Raw genomic sequence first — 15372 nt, 5'->3', positions numbered from 1 at the left:
CTCTCTCTCCTTTAACAATTTTGTCTGAGAGAATAAGCTCAGGAGTTACAGGTAACTTCAATTCTGAGTCGTTGGATTAATCACCAGCTCATCGATAGTTATCTTATTTCAACATGTGGCCATTCCCAAGCCTTGCTTTAAGCTAAATAAGCTTAATTCTCTTCAGTTTTAAGCTTCTGTCATGGGATTTTCTTTCTCTTCCTTTTTTAAATCTTTTTGCTTAGGTCACTTTTCATGAAAGAATTAAGAGGGAGAAGAGTAGCTTTTGGTTATGGGAATTTACCGTGTAATAATAATTATAAGTCTTCCCTATGTAAGTCCAGTCCTCCATTATCTGCTATAGACAGGTTTTTATGGGGTCAAACTCAAAGCCTCTCATCTCATTCTCAGGCTGCTCATGAGCGGCCGTATTCAATACAAAACAACGTGAAGATCAACAAAGGAACAGTGCTTGGTTCAACTGCTGATGCTTTGCTCCGGGGTTTCTCCTTCCCCAGTGATGCAATTGGTGGCTATTTACCAACGCAAACCAACCCTGAGGAAAGCTTCCTTGATGGGCTTTTTGTAGATGGTGAGATCCTCACTTTAACAGATGATAAAAACCCTAACATGGAAATGAAGGCATCAATAAAAGGCGATTTCCCTAAAGGGGTAGTGAAGAGAAACAAGAAAGTTGCTTCTGCAGCTTTGATCAAGGGTCAATGGACAGATGATGAAGACAGGTGATATATAAAACAACGCATTTTCTTCATTTTCTTTTATAAGATTTAGATTTTGGTTTTCTTCTTCTTTAATGGGTTTTATTCTAGGGTTTTTCTTACGGTTGATATATATTATCTATTTATAGGAAACTGATAAGATTGGTAAAGCAATATGGAGTAAGGAAATGGGCACAGATTGCAGAGAGTTTGGTTGGTAGAGCTGGAAAACAGTGTCGAGAGAGGTGGCATAATCATTTGCGCCCTGATATCAAGGTTTCTCTGTGTTTCCATGTTTTATACTTTACTATATATAGTCAAACAGAGTTTCTTCATTACTTTACCTGGTTTTGTTGTCTCCATATCCATTCTTCAAAATACAGACTTACCGGAATCTATCAACTTGGATGTTTTTCATGAATATTAGTATTAAAGTTGACTAAGAAACAAAATCCTGGGACTTTAGTCTTAACTGATATTAATTTTGTCTTGAAATCTGTGCATCTCATCAAACCCGAAATATATGCCAAAGACACCCATTTAGGACACAAAATGGATCTAACCCTGGAGGATAGCTACCTACTACTATATTTCCTCCTTCATTTCTATATATTTAGGGTTTTCATTAATGACTTAAAAAAAAAGAGTAAGAAAATTCCTTTTCCCCATCTTTAATAATGTGTTGTTAATTCTTGAGTTGGAAAGGTCTAAAGGGGTTTTGTTTTTGTGCATAACTATAATTACCTTGACATGCAAAACATATGGCTAGGGTTTCAGTAGCCGTTTCTGCGCATGTACCTTCCCCTCATTTGTTCCACCTTTACAGTTTTAACTTTAAACTTTAGTTCAGTGTTGATTTTCATGTGAAATTTGGAAACTTTTTTTAGCTAACAAAGAAGTAATTTCGTCATAAAAAAAAGCACCTTCCCTTTTAGTCTTTATATAACAAATTTAACTCTCTTTTTTCTTAAAAAAAAAGTTGTACTTATTCTATGATAATTATACACAAGCATATATATATATATATATTCTTGTTTTGGAAATAAAATTGTCATTGCCTCATATTTTCTTATTACGTGTGATGTCGTTGTTGCAGAAAGATAGCTGGAGTGAAGAAGAAGAGAGGATCCTAATTGAAGCTCATGCCAAAGTTGGGAACCGGTGGGCTGAGATTGCAAAGTTCATCCCTGGGAGAACTGAAAATGCCATAAAAAACCATTGGAATGCTACAAAAAGGAGGCAAAACTCAAGGAAGAAGAACAAACAAAATGATAACCAAAATGGCAAACCTCAATCCTCTATTCTTCAAGACTACATTCGAAGCCAAAATCTGAATACCCCAACCAACAGCTCCACCACTTCCGCCACCCCTTCTAGCTCCACCTTCTCTGAAAACTTGTCTACTCAATTCAAGTATTTCCTCCCTGAACCATCCGAATCCGATGATTCTCACCCTTTGGTTGCTCAAACATATGATGATGAACTTATGTTCATGCAAAACTTCTTTGCAAATAACAACAATACTATTCATCCCTCCCTTGATTATTCCCAAACCAGAAATCAAACTGAGGTGTTCAAGTCCGTCCATGTTGTTGATCATAACTTGAGCAAAGGTTCATCCACCATTGACTGCACCACGTTTGCTGATACTCGTTTTGGCTTCTCTTCTTCTATTCAGGAGCCAAACAACGAACCTCGAACCACCTATTTGTTTTCCGATCTCTACTTGTCTCGCCTGTTGAATGGAGCCACCACTTCCTCATTTCCAAATGGCGACGACTACTACAACGGCGACGTGAACACTAACCTCCTCTCGGAGCAGGCTTCTTCAGATGGAAGGAAAGAGATGGACTTGATTGAGATGGTTTCTTCCTGTCAATTCTACCCGTAGCAGCTTATATTTTGGTACTTTTAAGGACGTAAAGAGCTCGTTTTAGGAGTTATTATTGTCTTTGTTAAGAACAATGCTAGGTTTCTTAAAGGTTGTATCATGGGAATATGCATGGAATTGTGGTATCCTTAATGCGGGTTGGCTCTTTTCCACTCAAGTTTTGAGTGAAATAATCTGTCGTGGTTTACGAACCAAAAACAAAAGGTGCTTTTGTCAAAATTTCAGGTTTTGTTTGGTAGACTTCAATCATTTTCATGGTGGGTTTCTGAATCTGTCTTTTTGTTTACTTCAATTTGTCAATCAGCATGTTGACGCAGCTTTCGTTGATACTTTCTTTCACATTGATTTCTTAAAATAATACCCCTTAACTCTTGTTGTTGCATTCCAGTACATTTTTTTCCAAAAGGATTTCATTGGTGATGTTCTGGTTGATACAGTATAAGGATACATCACAACCTTTAAGTCGGTTTTTGGAGGTTTTGTAGTTCGATTAGCGTGTATTAGTAATTTTATATTAGTAACTTATCAGATGAGTATAGGCGTGAAAATTACGTTTTTAAAATATATTTGTAGTTTAGAATTAATAATAATAACAAATTAATTTAAATATGTCAATATAAGTTATCAAATAAAGTTTTGATTGAAGTGGTTAAGAAAATATATTATAAATACTAGTAGCATAAGCTCAAATCTCAATATATGTAAATTTTATACTGTTTTTATTAAAAATATTATTCATTTCAAATATGTAAGAGTAGTTTAATTTAAATAATAGTATGGATATATACAAACAATTTAAACCCATTTCAATCTTACATAGATCAAAGGAAATAGAAATACCATAAATTCACACGATGGATATCACCACATGCAACTATCTTCCGCCGGAGCTCTTCTATAGCTTCCCTCATGACGCCACTAAATTGTATACAAGATTGACCTGGGTTCCTTTGGTTTAAAATCGATCTAAAGGGGAAGAGGTAAAGGGTTAGATTTGAGAGAGGTGAAGTTTTAGAATTGGGTTAAAAATGAAATAATTCAACATCAAACCTAATATTACATATATAACATTAATTTATAACATCTTTAGATTTTCACAAATATATGTGGATTCGGAATTGACCATTAAAACTAAGACTGATGAAGAAAAACACAAGGATAAATTGATTTCCTCTTCTTAATCTTTTCCCTTGGGTTATACAAACCTTAGTAATGGAAGCTGAAAATTTTCCAAGTGTTTTTAGACTTAATTGGTTCTATAATATGGACTAAAATCTTACATTCTCCCACTTGGCTCAATGCAATAAAACATAAACTTTAATAGCACAAACATTGACCATAAATAACAAATTTTAATATTCATTACTTTTACGTGAATTGCAAATGTATGGTTATACATAGTTTAAGTCACATATCTACAACATTACAACTCAATAATTGAGCTCAAAATGTAATATACATACATAAAATTTGTACAAGAAACACAATAATTGAGCTCAAAATGTCACATTATCATAAAATATCATCCATCAATACAACCAAGACCCATTTATGTACATACTCTTTAAATGTCTTTTAAGTGTAACATCAAACTACATGATCAAAAAAAATTTCTAGATCCGTCCCTAACTATAATGCCAAACTACATAACTAATCTTATGGCTTTTCTTATATTTCTTGTAGCTTACTATTTTCAATTACGTCTTTGCAACTTCCTATTATAACATCAATTATCACTAGGGATGGTAACGGGACAGGGTGGAAGTAAATTTTCATCCACCTCGACCTTGACCCTGACCCAAAACTTAACAAATCCACCCCGACCCTGATTCTTGAGAAAAAAATTACCCCGAATCTAAACCCCGAGATTTAATAGGAGACTTGACTCCGACCCGATCGAACCTGAATTTAATTTAATTGTTTTATTTTTTATTTTGAAGCGAATATGATTATTCTTCTTTTTTTTTGTTTAGACTTAAAACTTGATATATTTAATTATTGAAAGCAAAAACTTACTTGCTAGAGTTTGTGTGACCTGAATCCTATCACTTATTGAAGAAATAAATAGTTCGAGGCCGTAGCCCACCACAAATTCCCATTAACCACAAAGCTAGACTGGGGTTGCGACCGGGGGTACGGACAATACAACATAAGTTGAATCTGTATAGAACTATTCTTCTTCTATTTGACTTTAATTAGAAAAGGGTTTTCAACCCTTAAATAGATGTAATTGAACTCCTCTTGTATCATTCATTTTTCAACATTAATGAGTTTCTCCTCCACTACTCGTGGTTTTCCCGAAAAGGTTTTCCATGTAAAATTTGTGTGTTCTTATTTTTCCTTTTCTTATTGTTTTGCGATTGTTCTACCGCCATTATTTTACATAGACTCATTTGGAAAACTGATTTCAGTAAGTATTTAGCAAATACGACTTTCACAAACAATCATTAGAAATATATTTGTTTGCTTTCATAATACACTTAAGAAATTACTTACTTTGTAGCGAAAAACCTTTTCCGGAGTTTTAATTTTGAAAACCAAAATCTGTATTGTTGACTTAAGTGATTTTACAGTCTCACGTTAGAAAATATCAATTACTAACGAGTTAAGCAAAAACCCAAAATGACAAATAATTACAAAATTCACCATATTTACATTAACTCCAAAAACAATCCAAGCTCACATACATTGTCCGGTCCTAAGTCAGAGGTTTACCTGAACAGACAATGATAAAACAGAGGGGTGAGCTATGAAGCTCAATGTATAACTAAACTCAAACAGAGATAAAACAAAACACAATATACAAATTAGAGTAACGCAGAGAATTTCGTAATGATCATATAACCAGAGCGGAACAAATCAAAATATCACAGAGATTTTCATAACGATCGTATAACAGAACCGATGATGTATGATTATGTCAATGCAGTGTTCTTCAGAAAATCAAAATGCAGATTTATCAGAAAACATCCTATCCAACTTTACTACACACCAAAATGGAGTTCCCCAGAACTCATCCAACCAAATCACACCAGCAGATAATTATGGACAGTGCCACCAAAATTACAGACAAGTTGTCAGCCAGAATTGTGGATAAGCCACCAGATAATGTAGATCATTAAACTGTCAGAAACTTTCTCCTTTCATATCATCCTGAACCCCATGCAATGTGTCATGGTATGCATATTCAGAATCAGAATTAGAAGCATGTAGGGCATGCCATCGTACAATAACAGAAATAGAAGGTATGAGAATCCACACTTTGCAAAATAGATTTATCAAATCTTAATGAATCATATCAGATTTGCCATGAAGTCACATGCATGGTTACATATCAGAATCAATATCAGACACAACAACATATTCGGATACCACATGTTCTCATCCAACACAATAACACTGAAATGAATCATCAAAATTAACAGAGCACGGATCATACCTTAAACACGTCTCAAACAAAAACACATTATACGCTAACAGATCATACTTACTTAGCTTATATCATATCAATCTTACATATAGATAATAGATTATACATCAAGAAATCATCAAATATCAAGTTTTATAGCTTGTTTTAGATCATACGGACCATACGAAAGGTCTACGTTCTATTCAAACGACTTCTCCGGCTCTAGGAAAAATGTTTTGACTTTTGGCCCACACGCCCGTGTGGATTCACATGGCCTACATGGCTGCACGTGTGGCTCAAGTCAGAGAGTTACACGGTTTAGACACACGCCCTTGTGACTCACAACCAAAATAGTACCTCACACGACCTAGACACATGCCCGTGTGACCTAATTCAAAAAGTTACACGTCTGTGTGGCATCGACAACCATGGATTCCAGCCTTCGCCATTCACAGAAAGCTTAGTTTTCAGTACACACCTGATACAGTTTTGATGTAGAAGCAACAAAGGTGATCCTGAAACCTAAAAACGACATTCAAACATCCAATCAGACAATTAATTCGGAATCAAATCACTAAAATAGCATCCACAACCAAAGTTACGTCGAAGAAATTTCAACACAAAACCCCAAATCGAAACTTAGCATCAAACGAATCAACCAACACGCAATTCTTAAATCATTAGAGGGACGTAAATCTCGATATCTTCCCTAACAAAGATTTATGCAAGTCAGAAGTTTACACCACACAAAAAGGAATGTAATTTCGTCCATTAACAAACTTGAACAAAACTCAATAAAGAACACTTACACAGTTCGATTGAAAGATCGACAGCACAATGGAACTTAGAGCAACAAATTTGAAACGATTCAAGCAGCAAACTAAGGGTGGAAGAAGATCACAACCAAAAAGAAAAGAAGAAGAAACGATAGAGAGAAGAATTGGAAGAGGAACGTGAAAAGAAGAAGAAGTTTTTGGGAAAAACTTAATTAGTTTATGGAAAATAAAAACTACCTCACAAGGCAGCAAAAAAAAATCTTATTACTTTCGTAGAGACTCAAACACAAAATCAATTGTATACAGAAACTTAACCACTGAACCACTAAGCTCATCATTGTCCTTAATTGAGCGAAAAATAATATAGAAACTAGATACTCAAGAATAGGGGTTTAGACAAAAATAACAATATTTCAAAAGAAATGGTTCAAACCTAGAACCTCGCACCCGCAAACACAACACCTATCTATTGAACTAGATTAATTCACTTGTCAAAATTTCATAATCTTAAACTCAAGACGTAACCATTCTGAACTTCACTAACTCAATTTCTTTTAATACGATTTTTGAGATATTACAATTATCAATTAATATATACATATATTAAAGACATTTTTATAAATATTTGGGGACAAAAAAAGACGGATTTATCTCACACTTAACCCAACTATACTTTCTAATCTCACCTCATCCAATCTGCTTAAACCCAATATTTATTTTAAAAAAATTCGGGTGAGATGAGAAGTTGTTGGATTTAGATTTTTTACCATCGTGTAGAAACCATACAGCATGCATTTTCAACTTTACCAACCCTCTACAAAACAAGTGTTCATTTAATATTCTTTTCACATTCGGAAGTTGTTTTCGTTTTTACTATTTGTTAGTTACAAATTTGATTTTGAGAGTGGACCTGACAATGAAAATAAAGTAAGTTGAAATTCCACCTTTCCCTTCATTCAATTCAACAATAAAATTATGTACAAATACTCTTTCTAAATTCCATCACATTTAATTAAGTTTCGTTTTTCCCAATTCAACTAATTAAAAGTTTCAGTTAAATTAATTTTCTTTTTAATTTACTTAAATATGAGTAAGTATTTAATACAGTTTTTAAATTTCACAAATAAAATTATAACTTTAAAACATACATATGAAAGCCAACTTAAATTTATATTAAACTCAAAAAGTGTTTTGTTTTATTTGAGTAAATCCTATAGTAAATAAAAGTATATTAGGTGAATTGAGGTTATATTAATCCGAGGATTCAAGTATCTGTTTATAAAACACCAATAGAACCAATTACTCACCACATGCATTGATTTTTTATTAGATTAACGACGCATGCAACAGTAGTGAATTGAATTTAAACACATCGATTAATGGGCTCAAGTGTAGTAGCATACATGCAAAGTGTCTAAATCCGACTAACTTAACAATTGCTATATTTAAGTATTTCAAACTGAAAAGCAAATCACATTCATATAAATTCCACTTCTCTTCCCCTATTTTCCATATGCTAAAAGTGGGGATCTACTTGCAATTTCCTTGCATTAGATTTTAGAAAAAAAAAACTTTAAACGTAAATCTAAACTCGTGTCTTTCTTTTCTTTGATAATTACTTTTGTAATACCCAATTTACCCGGCCCATAATAAAAATTAAATACAGCCCAAAACAAATAATATTAGTTCAAAATAAAAATAACAAATAAAAAACTCAAATAACTAAAACCTAAAACCAATAAACAGGCCAACAAACCCATTAGCCTAATACCCAATTCAAATCCAATAACCCAAAACTAACCCTAGCCCAAAACAAAATGAAAAGCAAAACCCTAGTAGCAGCCACCAGCAGCCGCCACACCCCAACAGCAGTCCCCGCATGCGCCGCCTTCTCTGCGTATGCCGCCACGTTTGTACCTGCAAAACGGACTAGGAGAGTCCAAAGGCAAATAAAACAGTGTAAAAAAGAGAGAAATAGGTGATATTTTTGGGCTATAAAAAGGGCCCCGATTTTGTGTATTTTTACTTACAAATGAATCAAAAGAAAACGGTAAAAAAGTCCGTTCAAATACAAGCCATTTTCGAAGGTAGATATTTTTACCTTCTGATTTTTTTTATTTATTTAAACAACCGAGAATATAAAAAAATTAAAATAAAAATTGTACCTTTTTGCAAGGGAGGTGCTGATTCCAATGAAAATTGGTGTTTTCCGGGTCTGGGGGTTGAAAAACAAAATAAAATATTTTTTTGATTTTTCGGCCACCGCGGACAGCGGCCGCCGCGGTGGTTCGGCGCTAGAGCTAGGTCGGATTCTGGAAAATATCTTGAAGGAGGAGGGTTTTTTTTTGAGTGATTTTTTTTTTCTTTGAAGAGGAGGAAGAATGAATTTTTTTAAAAAAAATTGGGTTTTATAAGCAAGTGAAACGGCGACGTTTCGGGCTGCTCTCTATAGCCCTAAAACGACGCCGTTTTGATCCTTATGGCCCCTAACCCGTGCGTCGACCCGACCCGCGGAAGGATCCGCGTGTCTTCTATTAATGGGCTATTTACGCTTTAAGTCCTTCTTCATTTTCGATCTATTTCAATTTAGTCCCTTTTGCACTCTTTTCTTTATTTTCAAATCGGGCTTCAAGTTTTTTTTAATTGGCAATTTAGTCCCTAACACGCCAGTCCTCTGGGGACGCGACACGTGTTCAAAAATTGGACTTATTGCTCATTTGGCCCTCGTTTCTTCGCGCGTATTACAATTTAATCCTATTTCGATTTACCCTTTTATTTTATTACGAATTTTACTCCAAATTTTATTCTGATTTCAATGTAATCCTTGGATTAATTTTTAATTTTACTTTATTATTTACCTATTAACTTGTCTTTTTTTTCATTTTTTAGTTAATATTATTTCTTATATCTATTTTTCATGTATATTTGAACCTTAATATTTTTTTCCTTATATAAGTCTTAAATATAGTCATATGTATGTTTTATTTACGCACTTATTATCTTGTTTTGATAATATTTTTACTATTATTACAATCATCATCATTTTCATCATTTTTTTACTGTGTTATTTAATATTCCATTTAATATTTTATTTATCTATCTACTTACTCTCATTTCATAAATCCAACATATATCAGTTCTTATTTTATCATTTTTTTTATATACTGGCTTGTTTATTTTGTTTTATTTTGCCATTATTAGTGTTTTTTTAAAAAAAAGTTCTAGTTTTAGACCTATTGTTATGGTTATTATACATTCGTTATTATTCACTTATTGGTTGATAATATTAGAATTGAAATGAGCTAGGTTATATTATTATCGATATTGTATGTACAACGATTTGCTTATTTGTAACCATTCGATAATTTAGTATTTTATTTGCATATCACTCTAAATATTGCATAAATTTTTTGTCCAAATTCGAAGAAGAAGATTTTTTAAAGGCAAAAGAAAATATTTTGTATCTTTGGAATACGAGAAGTCGTTCCCTAACTTACAATGTTTCGATTTTTTGGAAAATCTAATTATATGAACCATTTTTAAAAAATACATTTTTAAAAAATAATCTCGGGATTAATAAAGGACCATGTTTTAACTTACGAAATATGGTCTTTTCTAAAATCGGGATGGTCAAATTTTCTAAAAATAAATAAATTTTTGGGTGTTTATTCTCGTGTTGGGACTAAAGGTATTGTGTCCTAACTCATAGGATATAATTCTTTTTCTCGATTAATGTGAAATACACCATTTCTTTTTTTAAGTGATTTTAAAAGGATCATATTTTTAAATTTCTTTTCGAATTTGCAATTTTTTTCGACATCAAGACATTAATTAATTGATTAGGTACCAATTTTGGGCGTGACGAGGGTGCTAATTCTTCCTCGCATGTAACCGACTCCCGAACCCGTTTTTCTTTGTTTTTGTAGACCAAAATCGTTATTTTAATAAATTAAAATAATTTATTAAAATGATTAATCTCAAGGTGACCCGATCACACCTCGAAAAAGATTGGTGGCGACTCCATTTTCGTTTTAAAAGTCGACCCCGTTTTTCAAAATAAAAATGGTTTCGATAGCTTGGCGACTCCACTGGGGAATTTAGAGTCGAGCCATAAATTAATTAATTTTTATCTTATGGTCGACAAGTCAAATTTTGCTTTAAAATTCATGATTTCCCCTTTGTATTCATTTGTTTTCATCAGGGTATGCTTACTCGGTTGGTTTAAATATTTGCATCTCACATTACACGAGTTTGGTGATTTTACCCCTATAAGTGGGAGTGAGAAACTAGTCCTTCGTGAGGTTTTCACCTCCGTGCAGGATAGTGGACCGCTTTCTGAATACATCCGTACCTATGTCTTCGTGAGATTTTCATCTCTGTGCAGCCGTAGGGAAATGTATTCCTCTGAACTGAACTTGGTCCATATGAGCCTATAATGGGTGAGGATCGTGGAATCTGCTGGTTTGGGTACCTTTGCTCTAGAAACTAAACCTCATGTAGTAAGCTTTAGGAACTTGCCGTAGGTAGAACTATACCAAACCCTAGTAGATTCCTGAATGAGTACTTTATTATTTCCTGTTTGTGTTGAATTCTGTTTTTATACATGATACTAACTTTTGTGTGTTTTGCTTTGATTGCATGGCATTTTGACTGCATAGCATTTCATCCTAAAAAAAAAGGTTCATATTCGGTTACTAGATAGAGAACTTATCATGGAAAATAGATTTCTTGATAAGGTGAAGGATAATGCGGCTGTCCAAACTTGGTCTGAGGCAACACAGCAGGAAAAAGGTGATAGTTTGGCTGAAGGATATGTATCAGAGTTGTGGGACTTCACTCGTATTAGTGTAACCCAGAATAGTCTGCAAAAGTTAAAGGAAATCTGGGATCAGTGGAATGATGAGGCAAACAGTTTTTTTCCTCTAGCTATGGAGATCCGCCTTATCTGCTTGACATAAAGGTGGATAAACACTTGTTTCATGCCCTCGCCTAGTTTTGGAATCCTGCTTACAGTTGTTTCACTTTTGGGGGAGGTGATCTGGTACCTACAGTGGAGGAATACATGGTTTTACTTCGTTCCTCGAAGATTCAAGCAGATAGAGCTTACTCGAGAGCTGTTAATGTCCCAATATTTTTGAAGAAATTGATAAATATTATCGGGATGAGCGAGCAATGGGCCGCAGCACGGGTTAAGCAGAAGGGGGATAGCAAATGTATTCCTTGAAAGAATTTGAGGGATCTAATTCTAGCACACCCAAATACGAAGAAGAAAGTTGATGTCATTGCCTTGAGTGTCTACGACTTAGTTGTATTTCCCAAAGCCTTGGGACACGTTGATGAAGCATCACCGATCTTTTTGACCGACTTGATAAGAGAGTTATATCAGTCTCAGTAATTTTAGCAGAAACCTTCAGATCGCTGAACGAATGCCGAAGAGCAGGTGAGGGTAGATTCATCGGATGTGGGCAGCTCCTTTTAGCATGGTTCCACAATCACTTTTGGAAAGTTGATAAGGTTTCTTATCGGGTCTTCTCCGAAAATTATTCACCTCTGAAGGAGATAGTGGCTATACCAAGGCGGGATGATATCTCGGAGGAAAAATGGATGGCAATTCTTCAGAATCTTCAAGAAAAGGATATCGAATGGAAAGCTCTGTGGATGCTGTAACAGCCTGATTTTAGGCCTAGTCGGAACTGTAGTTTCAGAACCACAAATTCGATGAGGAAAAATTTATTTTTTATTATATTTTTATGGCCTAAAATTTCACTGAATGATTTCGTAAAAATTTCATTCAAAAATTTCGACGTTTGGGCACTCAATTTAGCTAAAAGGACTAAATTGTAAAAAGTGCAAAAGTTAAGTTCTACATGTTAGAAGTGTCTAATTGTTATGAAATTTTAAATTGGAGGTGCTTAAATGGTAATTAGACCATTTTTTAACTTGTTGGACAAAAATGGACAAGAGATAAGTGAAATAGGATATTTTTAAGTTGGGGGCATTTTGGTTATTTAGTAATTAAAAGAATTAAAAAGGCCAAAATAGCCAAAAATTTGTCCATCTTCTCCATGATGAACGAAAATAGCAAGGGGAAAGCCATGGTTAGGGTTTTCAAGCTTCCAATCTCCATAGTAAGTGATTCCAAGCCCTGTTTTTAATGTTCTTTACGTTTTTTAAGTCCCAGTAGCTTAATTTAGCTTATTCTAGTAATAATTTAACCTAGGGTTTATATTTGGAAAAATACCCGTAGGTGAAATGTGTTTATTTTGATGTTTTATGGTAGAATATGAAGCTTGAAATTGTGTTAAACAATTTTTGCTAAGCGATTTTCAGTGAAAACAAGTGAAACGACATAATCGGTAAAAATTATTATTGTTCATAAGTGCATGTTAGAGCAAGAATTTGATGTTTCTATAGAAGGGGAAAATACTCAGCATGTTATAAAACATAAGAAAAAGGAATAAAGTTTAATTTTCGAACCTAGGGGCAAAATTGTAATTTTGTGAAACTTTAGGAGAAAAAATGTAATTTTTCCAAAATATGATTTTTGGACTGGATTGAATAATATGAATGTTGTATAAGCTATATATGTTATTATAAATCGAGAAAGACGAGAAATTGACATTAATTGGTAAAAAAAGTGAGAAAAAGTGAAAATTCCCGGTTGAACCTTCGGAATGAAAGAGATACGAGTGAAGTTGCTAAGTCACATGTGTAGTAATATCTGCAGGCTACTACATGTACCGGAATGATAGGTCGCATATGTAGTACTATGTGCAGGCTACTATGTGTACCGGATAGCTTCGATTACATGTGTAGTACTATGTGCAGGCTACTATGTGCAGGCTACTATGTGAACCGGGTATCAGTTATTATAAGGTGGTTGCTATATGTTGATTCCACCATGTATCTGTTATTATTCCGAAGTGTTCATCGGGAAATTGACTAAGTGTAATTGAGTGATGAATATATATGTGGAATTGAATTGAAGATTGACTTGAAATTGGAAATGAGAAATTGGATTGCTTTGAATATAGTGATAAATTGAATGAATTGTATATGAATTGAAATGAACTATTGGAATGAGATGTGAAAAAAATTCAATGGAATTGAGATAGTGAAAAAGTGAAATTATGAAAGAATACATTTTACAACAAAACAGTTTAGACAGCAACAGTTGTGTGACTTTTAAAAATCACCAAAAATGGTGAAAATTGAATTATAGAGTGAATAAGATATAAAATGAAAGCTTAATGAGTCTATTTTTACATAAAAGAAATAGAGCAAGCAAAAGAGTTATATATTTTGAGATATTTGAATTTAGTGAGGCAGGTTCGGATTGATTTCAGAATCCCCTATTCTAAATTTGGAAAATAATAAAAAACTTATAAAAAATAATTATGAGTTATAATTTATATGCTTAGAATCCTTAATGAGTCTATTTTCAAAAGAAAAAAACACAAATATCATCCAAATTCTGTACAATGAGATAATTCATTTTTAGTGAAGAGAGGTCAGAGATGTTGAGCAGTGAAATAGGGGTAACTTTAAAGAATAAACTATACTAATTGACCAAGTCAAAAATTCTGAAAATTTTATGGTAAGAATATATGTGAGTCTAGTTTCGGGGAAAATTAACGGATCTTAATTTGGAGCTTTGTAGCTCCAGATAAATATGATTTAGTGACTCTGACTCAAATAGACAACTTTAAATTTAAATATAAGTGAATAGTGAAATTATGTATAATGCTATTTGAGCATGTTATATACATAAAGGATGTGGGATGGAGAGGAGGAGGAGGACAATAAAGTATATGAATTAATTATGTATAATTGGTTATATGCCTGATTATAGTCGATAAACTTTGAAATAGGAGTGATATTTATATTGGTGCATTACTGGTCATGGTAAGCTCATGAGAGAAAATAAAGTTTCATAGCATATGTGTGTGGTATATTTGGCATGAAGTGATGTCATGAGTGACTCATGAATTAACTCATGTTGGTAAGTTGATGCATAATTATAGTATTCAAATATATACATATTTGTAATATTTTTCTATGTGATTCAGAAAAAGAGTAATAAATAGCATAATGAAAATTCGGCCATAGTGCTAGTTTATGTTAAAGGAGTGTTTTATGGCATATCTTAAGTAATGGAATGTTATAAATTTTGAGGTTAATTTGCTAGTCAAATAAATGACAAATGAATTGATTGCGTATTCGTAATTTTGACATATGATTGGTATATGAAACATAATAATATATGCTTGAATAAACTTTAAGTATTCGAATGACATGGATTTGATGGTGATAAGAATCGAATATTGAATTCATGAAGCACAGGTGATGTATTATTGTTGTGTGATAGCTTGGTTCGAGAAATTGATTAGGTAAATGGTAAGTGGAAGCATTTATAGATTTAGAAGAAAATTTGGAATGAATATGAAATTTAGCTCAATTAAATGATTTAACCAATTAAACATTGTGTATACTAGAATGTGTTAGTGAATTACATATTTGTAAATTAACATTCGAAGTTTGGTAAGTGATATATGAAATTAACATGAAAAGATTTATGATTGTTATTAATATTGATTC

General features: G+C 33.2%; 1 protein-coding gene across 1 annotated transcript; it reads left to right on the top strand.

Moving 5' to 3' along the window:
* The first annotated feature begins 218 nt into the window (after positions 1 to 218).
* Positions 219 to 3043, top strand: LOC107954196 (transcription factor MYB64). Its single transcript, XM_016889685.2, has 3 exons — positions 219 to 722; positions 848 to 974; positions 1795 to 3043. Exons 1-3 carry the CDS (start codon positions 235 to 237, stop codon positions 2587 to 2589), a joined length of 1410 nt encoding a protein of 469 aa, XP_016745174.1. The 5' UTR covers positions 219 to 234; the 3' UTR covers positions 2590 to 3043.
* The last annotated feature ends 12329 nt before the right edge of the window (positions 3044 to 15372 follow it).

This window comes from Gossypium hirsutum, chromosome D07 (genome assembly GCF_007990345.1).
Source record: "Gossypium hirsutum isolate 1008001.06 chromosome D07, Gossypium_hirsutum_v2.1, whole genome shotgun sequence".
Taxonomy (NCBI): domain Eukaryota; kingdom Viridiplantae; phylum Streptophyta; class Magnoliopsida; order Malvales; family Malvaceae; genus Gossypium; species Gossypium hirsutum.
The sequence above is the reverse complement of the archived record's forward strand: the minus strand, read 5'-3'. Positions and strand labels throughout refer to the sequence as shown.

Bases quoted from the DNA above. Each gene is read 5' to 3' on its own strand.
- LOC107954196 (XM_016889685.2), top strand. From the start codon at position 235: ATGAAAGAATTAAGAGGGAGAAGAGTAGCTTTTGGTTATGGGAATTTA. The intron at 723-847 runs GTGATATATAAA...ATCTATTTATAG, and splicing joins TGGACAGATGATGAAGACAG to GAAACTGATAAGATTGGTAA. The intron at 975-1,794 runs GTTTCTCTGTGT...TCGTTGTTGCAG, and splicing joins ATTTGCGCCCTGATATCAAG to AAAGATAGCTGGAGTGAAGA.